This window comes from Pinus tabuliformis, chromosome J, assembly GCF_031772625.1.
Source record: "Pinus tabuliformis cultivar Carrire ecotype Pingquan chromosome J, CPIR1, whole genome shotgun sequence".
In the NCBI taxonomy this organism is placed as follows: domain Eukaryota; kingdom Viridiplantae; phylum Streptophyta; class Pinopsida; order Pinales; family Pinaceae; genus Pinus; species Pinus tabuliformis.
Genome location: NC_142295.1, coordinates 936,342,464 through 936,358,449, shown reverse-complemented (window position 1 = coordinate 936,358,449; position 15,986 = coordinate 936,342,464). Strand labels below are relative to the sequence as shown.

The following is a 15,986-nucleotide window of genomic DNA, read 5'->3' as shown; positions in this document are numbered from 1 at the left end:
ACTCGGGGCTAGAGTTGTAGACTCCAAATTACTAATATGTATGGCCCTTATAGAAATTGTAATCCTTTCTGGGATTTGATTGACAATTTAGGATTATTAGATATTCACCCATTAATCGTTCCAAGGGACTTAAATTTAACATTGAATGCAGGGGATTTTGGGGGCATAGGGCTAATGCAAATACTCTGGTGGAATATTTCCCAAATCTCTTCAACTATAGGGCTCTCTATGCCATTTCTCCCTATCCAATATGTCCAACATGGCGGAATGGTAGGTTGGGCACAGAAAATAATGCTAAAAGAATTCACGGATTTTTTGTGGACTCCAACTTATAACTTAGATTGAAAATCCTCAATTCATAGAATTTCTTCTCAGACATATCTGATCATGATGCCACCATCCTAGAATGGCAAGATGACTTGAAGGATAAAAAAATTCCATTCAAATTTAACTAGATGTGGGTTAATGAGACTGATTAATAGGACCTGGATACGCAATCTTGCTATAACCCTCTCTCTTGTGATAACAGTAATTTGTCATAGGTGATTATTAAAAAGATAATGAGGATGAAAACTATGGTAAGGAAATGGATTAAAAATAAAAAACGAAATCTCATAAAGGAGCTTCAATCAATAGACATAGAAATTTCCTTGGTGATGGATCATATTATGTCGAGCTACTTCTCTGAACATCAACACATAAGAGTTTTAGAGTTGATTTCTAGAAAATATAAAATCCTAAAATTACAGGAAGAAGGTTGGTGCCAAGAATGAAGACATACATGGATCAAAGGAGGTGATAAAAAAAAAAAAACTCATAGGGCTGCATCCAAAAGGAAATAGAAAAACTCAATTTTGTCAATCAAATATGAAGCAAAGAACACTTCCACATCGATCAAAGAGATCAAAGAGATATCATTTCAACATTTCAAAAATCAATTTCACGAAAGAGAGGATACTCATATGGTTGATAAGATGGAACTAGTCGATCTCTGTTGCTACATGGATCAACAATGAAAATACTTCATCAATGGACATACAGATTACCAATGAGGAGTTGTTAGAAAACCTCAAGGTGATGTCCAAGGACAAAATTCTTGGGCTGATGGTTGGCCTTGTGAATTGTTTCTTTTTTTATTTGATTTGATGGGCCCATACTTGGTAAAGATGATGGAAGTAGTCAGAATCTCCAACAAAATTCCAAGTGCAATCAATTCACCCTTTCTCACTCTCATTCCTAAGAAGCACAATCCTATGTCTCTTAATGACTATAGGCCTATTTGTTTATGCAATCATGTATATAAAATGGTGTACAAACTTATTTCTGACCATTCAAAAAGATCAACTCCCCTTATATTTTGTAAGAACAGTGTGGCTTCTTGGCCAACAGGAGAATACATGATGTAGTGGCCATTGTTCAAGAAGGCATTCACCCAGTCAAATCAAGGAGTCAAAAATCATGTTTCATGAAAATTGACCTCATCTGGGCCTTTGATTGTATTGACGGGGAGTTCCTCACTATGATTTTATACAAAATTGGTTTCAAACACAGACACATCAGATGGATAATGACATGCATCAAATATGCATCTATGGAGGTTCTCATCAATGGGGATCTTACAAATTTATTCAAAATTAACATAGGGCTGAGACAAGGTTATGCATTGTCTCATCTATTGTTTATTCTTATAATGGATATGGTAAGCAAGAGGATCAACTCCATGAAAGAAGTCAGTGACATAAAAGGTTGTGGGATATCCAAAAATAGTAGACTATCACAACTGATGTTCCTGGACAATATCATGTGTCCAAGGGAGGTAAAAATCTCAGAATGGGAAGCATTCCACAAGATTTATTTGAAATTCAGCAATGCATCTCGGCTTAACATTAATAAAAATAAAACGAAACTTATTTTTGATGGTGGTTCCTTGATGGAGGTAATCGTAATTACTTCTACGTTTGAGATTAAGATTTCCCCACTGTCAAATGGCTTCAAATAACTAAGTTGACATTTTAAACCTAGCAATTATAAGCTTTCAGATTGGGATTGGCAAGTCAACAAATTTGAGCAAATTATATTCCATTGAGATCATAGGTGGTTAGCTTTTGGAGGCAGGGTTGTCATGATTCACACAGTTTTCTAAAGCATCCCTATATATTGGATGCATATATTTCACATCCCTCAATCTACTATAAAGAAGATTGAATCCATTGTGCGACATTTTCTATGGTCAGGATCTGGCACCAAAAGAAAAATCCCCCTTGCTAGTCTCAATCTAATCTCTAGACCAATTAAGAATGGAGGTTGGGGCTTCCTTAATTTAAAAAATTTCAATCTAGCTCATTTGTTTGCCAATCTATGGTGCATCTTTGAAGAACAGGGTCTATGGCAAAAAATCATGGTTGCAAAATATCTCCATAACAACGGATTGGAGGAATGGATTAGCAATGATGTTCCATCCACTACATGTAAGTCTGCAACTTGGAGAAGCCTACGGAGCACAATCCCTTGGCTTTGCAGTAACCTTGTTTGGGTTATTGGAAATGGTTTATAGGTCAATGTGGGGATAGATGCCATCAAAGGCATGTTAGGAAGCCCCCATTTATCCACCCCCGTCATCATATCCCTTAATCAGCTAGGATACTCCACTCTGGCTAGCATTGTGAGGGAAACTTAGATGCTCGTCTCCCCCAATTTGGCCACATTCCTGGGAAAGTGGCATCCTGCAATATTTGGATGCTAAATAGGAAGTTTATTGCAACAACCTTTGCGAGGCCAATATCAAGTTATCCTCCCATCCAAATTATCTGGTTTGAGGCCGTCATTTAGTCACAGAAGTATATGAACACATCATTTCTTGTTCTTGTATCCTCCCATTTTCCAAGCTCACTACAAAATTGTGGTCCTCAGATGTTCCTCTCAAGATTATATGCTTCACTTGGCTTATCGTCCACAATCACTTTTTTACTTGGGACACACTCATGAAGAGAGGATTCGTGGTTCATCATAGATTCCCTCACTGCAAATATGAAGTGGAATACTGTATTCACCTCTTCATTCACTCCCCTATTGCAAAGGACATTTGGAAGAAAGTATCCTCACGCTTGGGGACCCAGGTCATTGGTGGTAGTTCCTCCATTGCAGACTGGATTTTCTCTTGGGGCTTCCAATCAAAATAGCATCATGTTGTTCCCCTATACGTCTTTTGGGGCATTTGACACTCTCACAACGAGTACTCTTTGAAGAGACTCCTCCCAATCCTAATTTGACTGCACTCCACATCGTCACTCACTTTCAAGAGATAGGTCCCTTGTGTCCCAAAGAATCTACCAAGACCATCGCTCATTCTAACTTGTCCAATATTTTCCCAATTTTTTTTTTTTTTTTTTATGGAGCTTCCACCGGTGGGAGATGCAGATGCGGTGTCTCCCTTCATATCAATTCAGTTCTATCATATCAATTCAAGTGGTTTTCCAGCTTTGGAGACAACAATAGAGAAGAAATGCTCGCCTTATGGGATGCCTTATAAGTGGCTCTATGGCTCAATGTTGACTTCATTCTGGTTGTTGGTGACTCCCTTTCTACAATAAGATGGATTCAGGATCGCAATGCCTTACAGATCCCCTCAAGGCAATGGATATTGGGCCTAAAGCTCGTCTTCTCAAAGATCTCCTTCCAACATGTCTTTCAGAAGAAAAAATATGAAGTAGATACACTTTCCAAGGAGGCTCTGTCCCTACTGCCTAGGCAGTTCATTATGAATTGTTTTTTGAATGGATCTCCCTTTGTCTGGGTTCTTTCGAATTTTGTTAATCTCCTTCCTCTCCCCTTGATTTACTTGTGGTTTGTAAGTCCTTGGCCCATTTCTAGGTGCCTTGCTTTGTAATATTTCCTTTTTTGATCTTCTGCATTATGTCTCATTAACTAGACTCAGCTATTTAGGCTCAGCTCTTTTGGCTCCCTATATATGCTTTGTTTCCATATGCGGCCACAAGGTGGCATTCACGGCATTTCTATGACAGATTTAGCACTGCATTAAGGATATTCTCAACATGGGTATTTTCTCTATAATTTGAACAAGATCTTCGACAATGTATAACATTTCACATTAATGAAAATGTTACAGTTTTTTTCTCCAAAAAAAAAAAAGGGAGATTCATTTAAGTTGAATCCTTCTATTATAGTCCAATGGTTAGGTGGAAAGGTTTGGTTCCACAAATCTTGTAGTCCAATCCAAAATCATTTAAGTTGAATCTTTCTGATATGATCCAATAGTCAAATAGGGAAGTTTAGTACTGCATCTCTTATAATCCAATCATGAACAAGACTATATATATATGATCTGCTCAAAACACAATTCAATTTTTTGAATTAAAAAATGAACCCCTCCAATATTATCCCTACCGGGAACTGGAAATTGAGTCACATCAGTATTCAATTCCAAGGATTCAAAAGTTTACGGAGACGATTATTCGTTAAACCTATCCAAATTTGTTTGGTTAATTGGAATCAAAATATTTTAGATGAGTATTCGGTTATGAACAGGTATAATTTCTCATCTCATTGTTCAAACTGTTGTTTTGATTCTTTAAATTACTCTTTCTATTGTTCTATCAAATTTATGTATGGATGTCCTGGTCCTATCACAGTCAAATGGTTAAGGCTAACATCGCATCTCAACGAATTTACCAATTTAAAATGATATGATATTTCTGACTGGATTGAGAACAATTTCTACCCTTAAAAATATAGCCCTGCCAATTCCATATGAGATATTCTCCATTGCAAAAAAGTCAATTCTTAAACCTTTAGAACTTACGTTTCTTACAAAAATATATATGGTTTAAAATATTCATTAAAAAAACCATTCTTATTCACATCAATGGTTAGCAATATGAGATAATTATGTCTCAATTTTAATGTGCATGTTGCCTTTATGTGGCCAGATTTACCTGCTAGATTAAGGGCATTATTTCCGCGTGTTTTTATTTTTATTAATGTGATTGTTCGGTTTCTTCGTCCGATTATGGCACACTCTAGATTTTTTTCATCTGCACAATTGGGATTTTTTTTGGAATTTTTAAGTTATATATATATATATGTGTGGGGATTTCAATTGAAGCACAGTCATGTAACATGCTTTGCAGAGAAGATTAGTCTTTGTTATTCTATTTAGATTTTTTTTTGAAAAATTATAATTTACATTGATAATTTTAAATTAACAGTGATCTCTTGGTAAATCAAATTCTAATTTTATATTTTTGTTTTGGGAGGAGGATGTATTGTTTTGGGTAGTAATAACTTGTAAGGTTTCATCTTTACAATTTTGCTCCTATATCAGTGTTGATGAAAAGATAAATAATGATGGAAAGTAATTCATGGTATTTATATGTATTTACATTTTTTTCCCATACATTTTTTATGCAAAAATTTGCTTACATTAAGGCGGGATGATGCACAGTGACCTCTTATATATTCTGCCATAATTTTTGGATATAGTTAAAATTTATGGATATGGTAGCAATAATTATGGATTCATTTTAGGTATTTGTATAGTGATTTCTTATTCTTAACCTTTGCAAAAAAACCATCCAAAAATAATTTCTTTGAAAATAGTAAATTATAACAATAATTGAAGCAATTTTTTGCATGAAAAATAAACGAATAATATAAATAACTTACTAGGAGTTACTTCCCACCATTATTTATATTTCATCAATACTTATGTTATGTAGGAATGAAAAGTATGTCAACCCTCTATCCAAACAAGCAATTAAATTATCACGTCTCAATTCATATATCTAGAAATGATACATTGATTAGTGCTAAAGTAATAATGATCAACACACAAAGGGATTGCTAGAGTCCTCTTTAAAGACTAATAATCTTATGCAATGCCTTATTTTCACTATTTCACATCTTTCATCTCTAAATATTATTCATTTTTATTATGTTTTTCTAAACAATAATAATAAATTAATTTATATTTATCCTAATAACTAATAATAAGTATATTCATTAATTTTTAAAATAATTAAATTATGATAAATACAAATCATTAACAAAATATCTAGAATCAAAACTATTTTATTAAAAAATATTAAAATAAATATATATTAATAATTTTATCAATTTATTGCTATTTGCCAATTAAATTACAATTAAAATATCATACTTATAAAATAATTAAATCAAAGATAACATTGACATTATTACATAAAATATTAGTGAAAGGCACTTTTCCAAGAAAATTTTAGATATAGATTGATAATGTGGTAAACACATGGAGTGATATTCTAGCCAACACTGCTCACCCTTTCGCAGAGACTATATGTTTGCATAAATTTGTAATTGCACCGTGAAAAAGCATATAATTTTGCCTTCCTGATAGGAAATCCCTTGCATAACCATAAAGCTGTTTGTAAAAAGAGTGAAAATGAAAAACAGAAGCCATGGCAATAAACTAGCCTATAATCTTACATAATTAACCTTTTGCAGAGAATCCGTGCTCTACTACAGTCTCAGATGGAATGTGTAAATTATATTTGTGTTTTATCCTTTGCGTATAGGAGATAAGAAATCTCCATGATATTTTCTTTCATCCTTTAATAATGTAAAATTAAAGTAGGTCTATTATGATATATGCAGGTTCTATTATGAAAAAAGTTTTATTTTTGATGGAATGTGTAAATTATATTTATGTTTTATCTTTTGCGTATAAGAGATAAGAAATCTCCATGATATTTTCTTTCATCCGTTAACAATGTAAAATTAAAGTAGGTCTATTATGATATATGCAACTTCTATTATGAAAAAAAAGTTTTATTTTTGTTATTCTAGGACAAACTTAACTGGACTACCAGACAACAAGAACATGAAACTCACACACGTACTAATCCCGTGAGGACAGAGGACTTACAGTGAACTTGATCGAGCTATATACCTAAGTAGATCGTTAATAGGATTAGGACATCTCTGATTGGAGTTACAGAAGTCTTAACCCAAATCTATAAGATAACAACTATTGCTGTGGTAACCGACTTCTTCTATGGCAGCGTGTTCTGACTATCGAAGGTTTGTCTTCCAGAAATTAGTAAATGTTTACAATCATGGAGGTAGCCTATACTGCGCAATTTCATTATTGCGATGAGCTAGAGCCAACAGGAAGATCTTGCAACCATGACAAAAGATCCTCGCTCCAGCGATTTACTTGTAAACAAAATAAATTGTTCTGACGTAAGCTAAATCTAGAACGACAAATGACAGGCTCTGCCAAGAATGATGACGCCAAACTTTCTTATAAACAAAACAAAATGCCCTGTCATAAATTAAATCTGACACAACAAATGACCAGCTCTGCCAAGGATGATATGCCAACTTGGGTCTCAAGATACAAAAGCACAAACATGGAATATAACCATTACCAAATGAATCACCTCAATGTTTGAATAGGTTTTTCTAAATGGAAATAGATTCAGCATCATTACAAAATTTTGGGCACCCAAAATCTGTCAAGGATTATATGTCAACTTGTGTTTCAAGATACAAAAACACAAACATACAATATAACCACAGACATATATAACCGGTCACAAATGAATCGCCTCAGTATTTGAATATTTTTTTTGAAAGTGGAAATAGATTAGGCATCATCAAAAATTTCTGAACACCCAAAATCTTGAAATATGATAACTATAACTCAGATTACACAAAATATCCTCTACCTTTGTTCCAAAATCGTGCCCAAATTTCCAGTACTTTCTCCCCAAATCGTGCCCAAATTTCCAGTATTTAATTAAACTAATCTAAAATAAAATAGAAACATAGTTATATTTTGGAAGGAAAAGTCAAAAATTAAAGCTCTAGAAATAAATTTTACACAGAAGCATATTCCAGGTAGCCACCAAACCACCAAAGGAAACATGTCGAAAATTGATTAATCTTTCAAACATAATGATACTTTGATACTTTTCCCCGGCAGCTACCGGTGGGCAATCAATCCGGTCTTGATATAATTAGTGTCATCTTTCTTTTAAACATTGAAATGCTTTATATAATTTCAGAACTCGGTGCCACATTCGGAAACAGTTGAAATGAATGCTTGGGAAGTTCTCATACGTGAATCGCAAAGTGAAATGGGCTCCAAACCTTTTTTTGGTCGAAAGTCTGGCTCTTCATCCTTATCAACAACTTCACGAGTTTAAAACCTGACCAGTTTACCGAGTTATCAATTGCATATTTTGTAGGGGCATTTTGATGGTTTGAAATATTAATCTCACTATTTAAGTGTTAGCATATTTGATTTTCTTATAGACAATTAGTTTTAATCCCGTTATTTACTAGTCATTTGTTATTGATGTCAATGTAATATTACATTTAGGTATTTTGACTAATGAGAAGATAATGAGCAAAGCAATCTCTTCCTTTTCATAATATATATCTCAAACTAAAAAATATGTAGAAAGAATACGGTATAAGCTAATGCAATCATTTTTCAGTGATTGTCCTTTGACATTTTGGTGTTATCTAAATATCAACCAATGTTCCCTGCGCCACTGAAATTCAATGGCCGATTCTCACTATGTGGCTTCTTAAGTTCATTGTGCACTCATAACAGCGTATGAACACGTTACAGATTGCGACTCTTAGTTTGATCTTTGCTTGAAATGTTCAAAAATACCTATTTCTAGATCGAGGAAACGCACGAGGAGATGCAATGCAGAGCTGGGCTTCTAAGTTCTGCTCTTACCTTTTTCTGATTTCGTATTGGTATCACTTGTTTTCTCTTGTTTTCATATTAATATCCAATTATCTGGTCAGCGCTTTATGTCTGGATATAAAGACTACAGCTACAATCCCCACCAGTTGAATCAAACGTTGCACCTACCTATCGTTCTCATTACTGAACGGTGGAATTATAACCCAATTAGGATTTCCACAAAACCAACATAGCGCATTGCTCATTTCATTGGACTCTCCAATTGTATTCTAATATCGAAATATCTGTCCACCAACCAGTCTTACATGTTTTCGATATGCCATTGTAATTACAAACTCCAGATTAAACACCGTACTTCGCATTTGTTCTCATTATTGAACGAGTGAAATAATATCCAAATGGGATTTCCACAAAACGTAAACTAATAACCATCATCACAACAGTAAAGTTGAGAATTAAAAACACCTTCAATGGTCACAATAATAATAAACTTGAATATTAAAAACATTTTCAACATTCCTCTTTATTATCTTCAAAAACATTTTCAATGGTCACAATAATAATAAAGTTGAATATTAAAAAAAAAATTCAATATTTCGAAAATTTTCTAATAATTTGAAAAAATCTGTAAATAAATATGCAAAATTATTTCAATAATTAAAAAAAAATCTGCAAATAAACATATAATTTTATAATGAAATTATATCAATATAAAGGACCATGTTAGTAAATCATTTTAAATTCAATAAACTAAAATAAAAGAGAACTATAATCTATTTTATAACTGTCATATATTATATTATTTTGATGCTTTAAAAAAAATATTCAACTTACATAAAAAAAATACGTATTTTAAAAAATAGGTATTAAATTTATTTGTTTTTTAGTTATATAAATTAAATCATTGATAAACATTTATTATAATTAAAATTATTATAATATTTAATTAAAGTATAATTTTATTTCAAATTATTATTATTATCAGTTATAAAAAGTTAATATAATATATGATTTCAACATACAAAAAACGAAAAAGAATATGAAACTATATTTCTAATTATACAAATTTACTCTAACTTTATCATGAAGATTCTTAACCTACAAAAAAAATATGTTAAAATACCTAGTAAACTGATATCATATGCCAAAATATTATAAGTCATATTTGTGAATTCATATCATAAATATTCACTTCTTTTTTAATTAATCACTTTAAAAACTGTAAAAAAGACTTAACTATTTTTTAAATAGATACAATCTTTCATTTATATTTATTATTAAAAATATTTTATGAAGATTAAATTCTTACTATCTACTTAATAATTATTAATTATAATATAAAATTTCAAAAATTTTATTCCAAAATAATCATATATAATAAATATGTATAATGCTCTCCACCTCATAACTAATGTGATATCGTAAGCTTTGAAATCACAAAGATTTCCATAATTTTCTTTAACTAATAAGTTAAGTACGCAAAAATATTTGTCAAAGTATAGGTTTTTTTTTTATTTTTTTTTTATTTTAGAAACATCTTTTCTCTCTAATTATGGTGCTCACTGAGCCTAGAATAGTATAGCTGAAGTTTTCAATCTGTAACTCAAATCTAACGACTTATTAGGGAAAATAACTAATTCAGAAATGGATATTTCAAAACCTAATAATAAACAAATTCATGAAGATAAAGTGCCAACATGTAATTTCATTCAAGTAGATTTGAAGTGATGCCCATGTTTTTCTTAAGTCCAATGTCTAGTGGGAGTGAAGAGTTTACTTGTCATAAATTGGAAGAGTTTACTTGTCATAAATTGGAAAAAAATATAGAAGCCATGTTATGGTGATGAGAATTTAAGAATACTATAAGAGATCATAGGAATGTATATATAATTAAAGATATGAATTTGAAAATAGTGTAATGTGTTAGAGCGAGAATGGAAATTTTAATTATGATGATGAAATTATTGAGTGTGCATAAAAGAAGAACAAATGTTAGATGATTTTTCATTGATCAAGTTAAGTTTTTTAATATGTTGCAATGATGTTATGGAGTTTGATTTCTCTTTCTTAAAATATTCCAACCACTATGATGAAGGTTTCAATCATGGAATATAAAAAAACTAAAATATGGAAGATATGCCTATTGAAGCAATGAAATTGTTAAATGATTGTAATGTTTGTACATGTAAAAATACAATAGAGGAAGAAAATAGTCACACTATTATTGTATATGAAAAAAAGTGAAACATTATTGTTTGACATTCAACCCAAGTTTGATGAACTTTATAAAGAATTTGAATACATTTGTTGTATAGAACGAAAAAAAAATTAGAAGATTTTACAAAACCAATGATAGCTCATGTTAAGAGTCCGAAAGATGTTTTGAAACAAATATATGAGTATTTAGATGAACTTTAATTTGAAGTGAGATGTAACAAAGAATATTTTACTATAGTGATAGAATAAGTAATATTGGTGAAGAAATAAAATTGATTGGCTATTTGATGGGTGGAGAAGAAAACTAGTGTAGTTAAAAATATACTTGTTATCAAGAGTGAAATATAAATTCAAGGCGTTGGAAGGAAATGGCATAGATTGTAGAATATGAAGGAAAAAAAAGGGAGATGCTATGAAAAGGATTTTTGTTGGGAAGAATTTTCTTTTATAATGGAAATAGATATGATTATTTAGAAAAAAAATATGTACTAGTGATTGATCTAAACACGCGGATATGAACAATAACCTAGTAGTAGTGACAAAGGAGAAATATGTTACTTTAGTTTGGTTGTGGGCAAAGATATGGACAGTCAGAAGGAAACAATGAAAGAAATAATAGAAAAATAAAATATACTATAAAAAACCTCTACTTTATTCAACCATTTATGTGCATATTTTTGCAACTCAATTATATGTATATGTAGAATTTGGTAAGAACAAACTTTAACTAAATGCATAATTTTCAATGTGGCTAAAGGAAAATGAAAATACATAGAAGTAATGGAAATTTGCAACCTCAAGAAATAGAATTAATGTTGATGTCGTTTCTACGAGGATGCTGAAAATGGGAATAAGTTTGAATGCATGTCAATGGTAAAAAATAATGTTTAGGAAGTAAATGATGACGATGTTTAAGATGTTGAGGTTAAATATAGAAATCAAGTTATGGGAGATGAATAAATTCATGGATTAAATTATGAAATATTATTAAAAAAAAGCTTTATAAGTGAAGGAATGGATGATGATGTTAAATGTAATAAATTTTTTAAAATTATAAAAATGGGAAAAAAAAATATTTTAATGAAAAATTTATTAAAAGATGAAATGAACATGTTGCTGGTAATGGATAAAGAAAGAAAGATGGATATGATGATGACAATGAAAAAGATTAATTAAAAATACACTAGAAATAAATCTTAGGAGAAGAATTTATTCAATAATTTTTTATAATGTGGAGCATTGGCTAGATAAGGTATTGTTACTTCTTAATGATATCACATGAGGGAATTGGGTAGATTAGTTATAGTAAACAGGACGATCAATAACAAGTGGGATCATCACTTACCCATATTGCGAGTGTTGAAAACCATGAAAACTAAGATAGTAGTCCATGGAGTGAAGGAGATAGTGTATATGGATGATGCCAAGTTCATAGAGAATAAATTTATACTTCTTGATGACAATTATAGGCCCAAAGAGTCTAAGATAATATAAATAATGAAGAAAAGAGAAAAAATCAAGATATATTTGAAAAGAAAGTATACAAAATTTGAAATGTAACATGGAAGAAAAAGCACTAGATTTTCTCATATATTTTCTAAAGAATTTTTGTGTTAATGAATAACCATCTCATATTATACCATAGAATTATTCCTTAACATTTAAAAAAAAAAACTTTATTTTCTCATATATTTTATAAAATATTTTAAGTTAATAAATAAATATCTAATATTCTACCATGGTATTGGTCCTTAATATTAAGATGTCCCGATCCAAAAACATGCTGCTCAACCATTACTATGAAATTTTACAAAATCTCATAAAATCATATATATCATATATATTGAATTTTCGAAACCTAAATTAGTTGGTAAGAAATTGCAAAAGTATATTAAAACATAAGAACAAATCCACAATGTGTAATGTCATTTTATTATAAAACTGTTCACGAAACAAAGTAAAATAAATTTGAATATTTCGTAATCCCCTAGCAATGAGACTTATAATTTAAATCTACGGCCTATAAGATTTTAGGAGTTGTCTGTCCTCAATATATTTCGTAACCCCTAGCAATCAATCTTATAATTTAAATCTACAAGCTATATGATTTTAGGAGGTATTTGTCCTTGTTTTTCATATAAATAAATGTTTTGAGCATCTTCTTGGGGATATTTGAAGGGTACTATCCATGGTAGGAATGTAAAGACATGGGAAACGGGCCTCCTGACTATTTGTATGTCGTTTGGCTCGCAAGGCGGGTGTTCAGAGATATATCGTCTTATATAAGAATTCTAAAAAATTTTATTATTTATGTGCCTGGTCAAAACTCATTCATTTTGAGTTCTTCATCTAATTTGATTTCATTTCTTTGATCCTACGTGGTGTTCCTCTAACATAGAAATATAATTGCTTTATGCTATTTAAATTCAAATATGAAATCAATCCTCTCAATTTCCACCGAAACCACTACTGTCTATCAAATATTCAGGTTAGAAAATCTATTCTATTTGCTTAGAACCTGCAACTATTCTATCACTTAAATAGGTATTTCTAACCAGTCTGTGATTTAGATTAGCTACAAAGCATCTCTGACAAACTTGGATGAGTCGATCACTCGATATGCATTTCTAAAATCTCTGTGATTCTGTTCATCAACAACCATTTCTGAGAAATATGTTATTCAGTTTAAGATAGATGCATAATGTAAGATTTACAGACCTTTTTGAGCATTCATTCATGCCGTATAAAACATTATGCCCGAGCTTCAGTGATCCTTAGATCCTGATTCTTGTTGTGGTGGGCATTTATCAAATGCCAAATCTTCTGGTAGAGGTTTTGGATGTTAAAAGTATTGTGATCAAACACCTGCATCGTTAAAAAAAACATATAAACAAATATGCTTATTGGATAGGCAGAGGCCAAGTGCTTCTAGACTCGGGTGAAAGAGATGCCCATGTAAACTGTGTAACCCTAATAAAAAAGTAGGCGTCCTACGGAAAATACATGAATCGGTCATCCCTTGGATTTTTATTAGTGCAAAAGGTTCACATAAAAACCATGAATTATTCTCAATCATCCTATGCGTAGAAGTAGAAGAATGTTACAACTGACAAAGTGTACAACGGCTTACCTTGGCATGTATTGTATGATAAACTCTGTTTTTAACGGCAGATGAAGAAGCACTTACAACTTCAAGCCCACCATCTTCCAGCGCTAATAAAATCTCAGAGTACACAATCTCATGCTCCAAGGAGTTCGTCCAGATCTGAACACCCGAACCCACAGATTTTATATTCACTGCAGGACATTCCCGATCCGATCCTCCGAACGGCTGAGTTTTATTGCAAAATTTCCTGAATGAGACTTTTGCCTTTTGATCAGAGTTGACCTTCTGCTTGTCTCTTTGGGCTGAAAGGTCTGCGATTTTTTGCTGCAGATAGCGAACGTAATTCACAGCTTCCAGTAACTGTTCTGACGCTGCTCGTTTTCCCTGCACAACAGCAGACACAACTTCCATTGAATGAAACCCTAGAGAATACTGTTCATGTGTCAAAACCCTAAATATTGAGCAGAAAAAGCCATACACGGATATTTTCTTCTGGAAGCAATGATCTCAGCCGTGAAAAAAGTACTTTCATTTCTCTACGCCGCTGTCTTTCAATCATTTTGTGATTATTTTTGTCCGCCGTGACGGAGCCTGGTAATCTAGTGCAAGCCTGACCATCACTTGGGGGACTGGAATTGCAGATTGTTTGCAATAGAGGAGGATTCGAAAGGACGGCTAGGGTTTCGGATTTGTGGCTCTCGGAGGAGTTGAATCCGTGTGCATGATGATCAGCCTTATAAATCGATAGAAATGGATTGGAATTACTCGATACGCTTTCGACATCAAACTTGTTCCCATCATCGTTATAGGGGAAAAAGGGTGAGTGCAACCAAGAAGCGTCGCTCATCTTAGAGGTCATTCAACCCTTACAAGAGGTTATCTGAAACTGGGGTAAATTTTGGCAACAATTTAGAGAAACGAGAGTGGGTCCTCGATGGTCTGGAACGAGATTAGTATTTTATCATTTCTGGCTTTCCAGTTAAGTGCAAAATCCCGGATCGAATCCTGATAAACAACCGCGGATCACGTTAACGCCTAAAAGAATAAGTGCGGATCTGTAATCAGCCTGAAGAATCTCGTCCTTTAGAGGGAACGAAAGGCTGTCAAATATCACATGAGAAGATTCTAAACAATTCAAATTTATAAAAATACGGGTCACGACTCACTGTGATGCGACAATGATGAATATTATAAGCTAAATCAAAATTATTGGTAGAAATTTCGTTGTTTTGGAACTAAGGAAAATGTAAAGCAACTTCGTACCAAACCGATGGCAAAGGGAATACAGAATTAAAGAAATCCAGCATAAAGTTAAGTCTCCTTTTCACCCGAAAGTTAGCGGGCAGAAAGATGTGATTCGGGCTCCTTTATGGGCCCAATTTAGTAGCAGAACGAACCCAAGGGATGGGTAAAGGAATTATTATTGCCGTGCCGCCACAAATATATAATATTCTGTATTTTTGGATATATTTTTTTGTTCTCAACGTGTTAAAGACGTGTTTCTGAGTTGTATACCATATTCATCGATGCCCTGTTTTTTTTTTTTAAGAAAATCTTCATATCTTTTCTCAATGGTATTTGCACATGCATGGTACAATCTATTACGGGATGTACAAAGAAGTTTCAGGACCATGCTCTTCGTAGTTGGTGAGGAATTTATTTTGTTTATTAGTTCTGGCTACTTGAAGAATATCATGATTCTTCCAAATCATTCGGCAGATTACGTTGATTATTGGATGTCAGGAGAGTAGTTCTTTAGTTCAAAACATATATATTAACAATTCAATCATTTTTTTGGTTAGCCGTGCTTGGTGTGTGGCCTTGCTTTTCTGGTTTTGTAGTCTTCTCATCTATCCTTCGTTTTTTTAGTTCACTTGTCAATGGTTCTGAAGGAGGGGCATGTGTTAGCTATGCCACTGAGACAAAGGATGAGGAGCCCTCAAG

General features: G+C 32.3%; 1 protein-coding gene across 1 annotated transcript; it reads right to left on the bottom strand.

Annotated features, from left to right (window-relative positions):
- Positions 1 to 13,554: 13,554 nt before the first annotated feature.
- LOC149229851 (transcription factor bHLH36-like) lies at positions 13,555 to 15,267 on the bottom strand. Its single transcript, XM_089378766.1, has 3 exons — positions 14,521 to 15,267; positions 14,067 to 14,426; positions 13,555 to 13,801 (listed from the first exon to the last, which is right to left on the bottom strand). The coding sequence occupies exons 1-3, from the start codon at positions 14,899 to 14,901 to the stop codon at positions 13,688 to 13,690; spliced, it is 855 nt and encodes a 284-aa protein (XP_089234892.1). The 5' UTR covers positions 14,902 to 15,267; the 3' UTR covers positions 13,555 to 13,687.
- Between the last annotated feature and the right edge of the window lie 719 nt (positions 15,268 to 15,986).

Bases quoted from the DNA above. Each gene is read 5' to 3' on its own strand.
- LOC149229851 (XM_089378766.1), bottom strand. From the start codon at position 14,901: ATGACCTCTAAGATGAGCGACGCTTCTTGGTTGCACTCACCCTTTTTC. The intron at 14,427-14,520 runs GTATGGCTTTTT...GCTGTTGTGCAG, and splicing joins TTCCAGAAGAAAATATCCGT to GGAAAACGAGCAGCGTCAGA. The intron at 13,802-14,066 runs GTAAGCCGTTGT...TTAACGATGCAG, and splicing joins ATCATACAATACATGCCAAG to GTGTTTGATCACAATACTTT.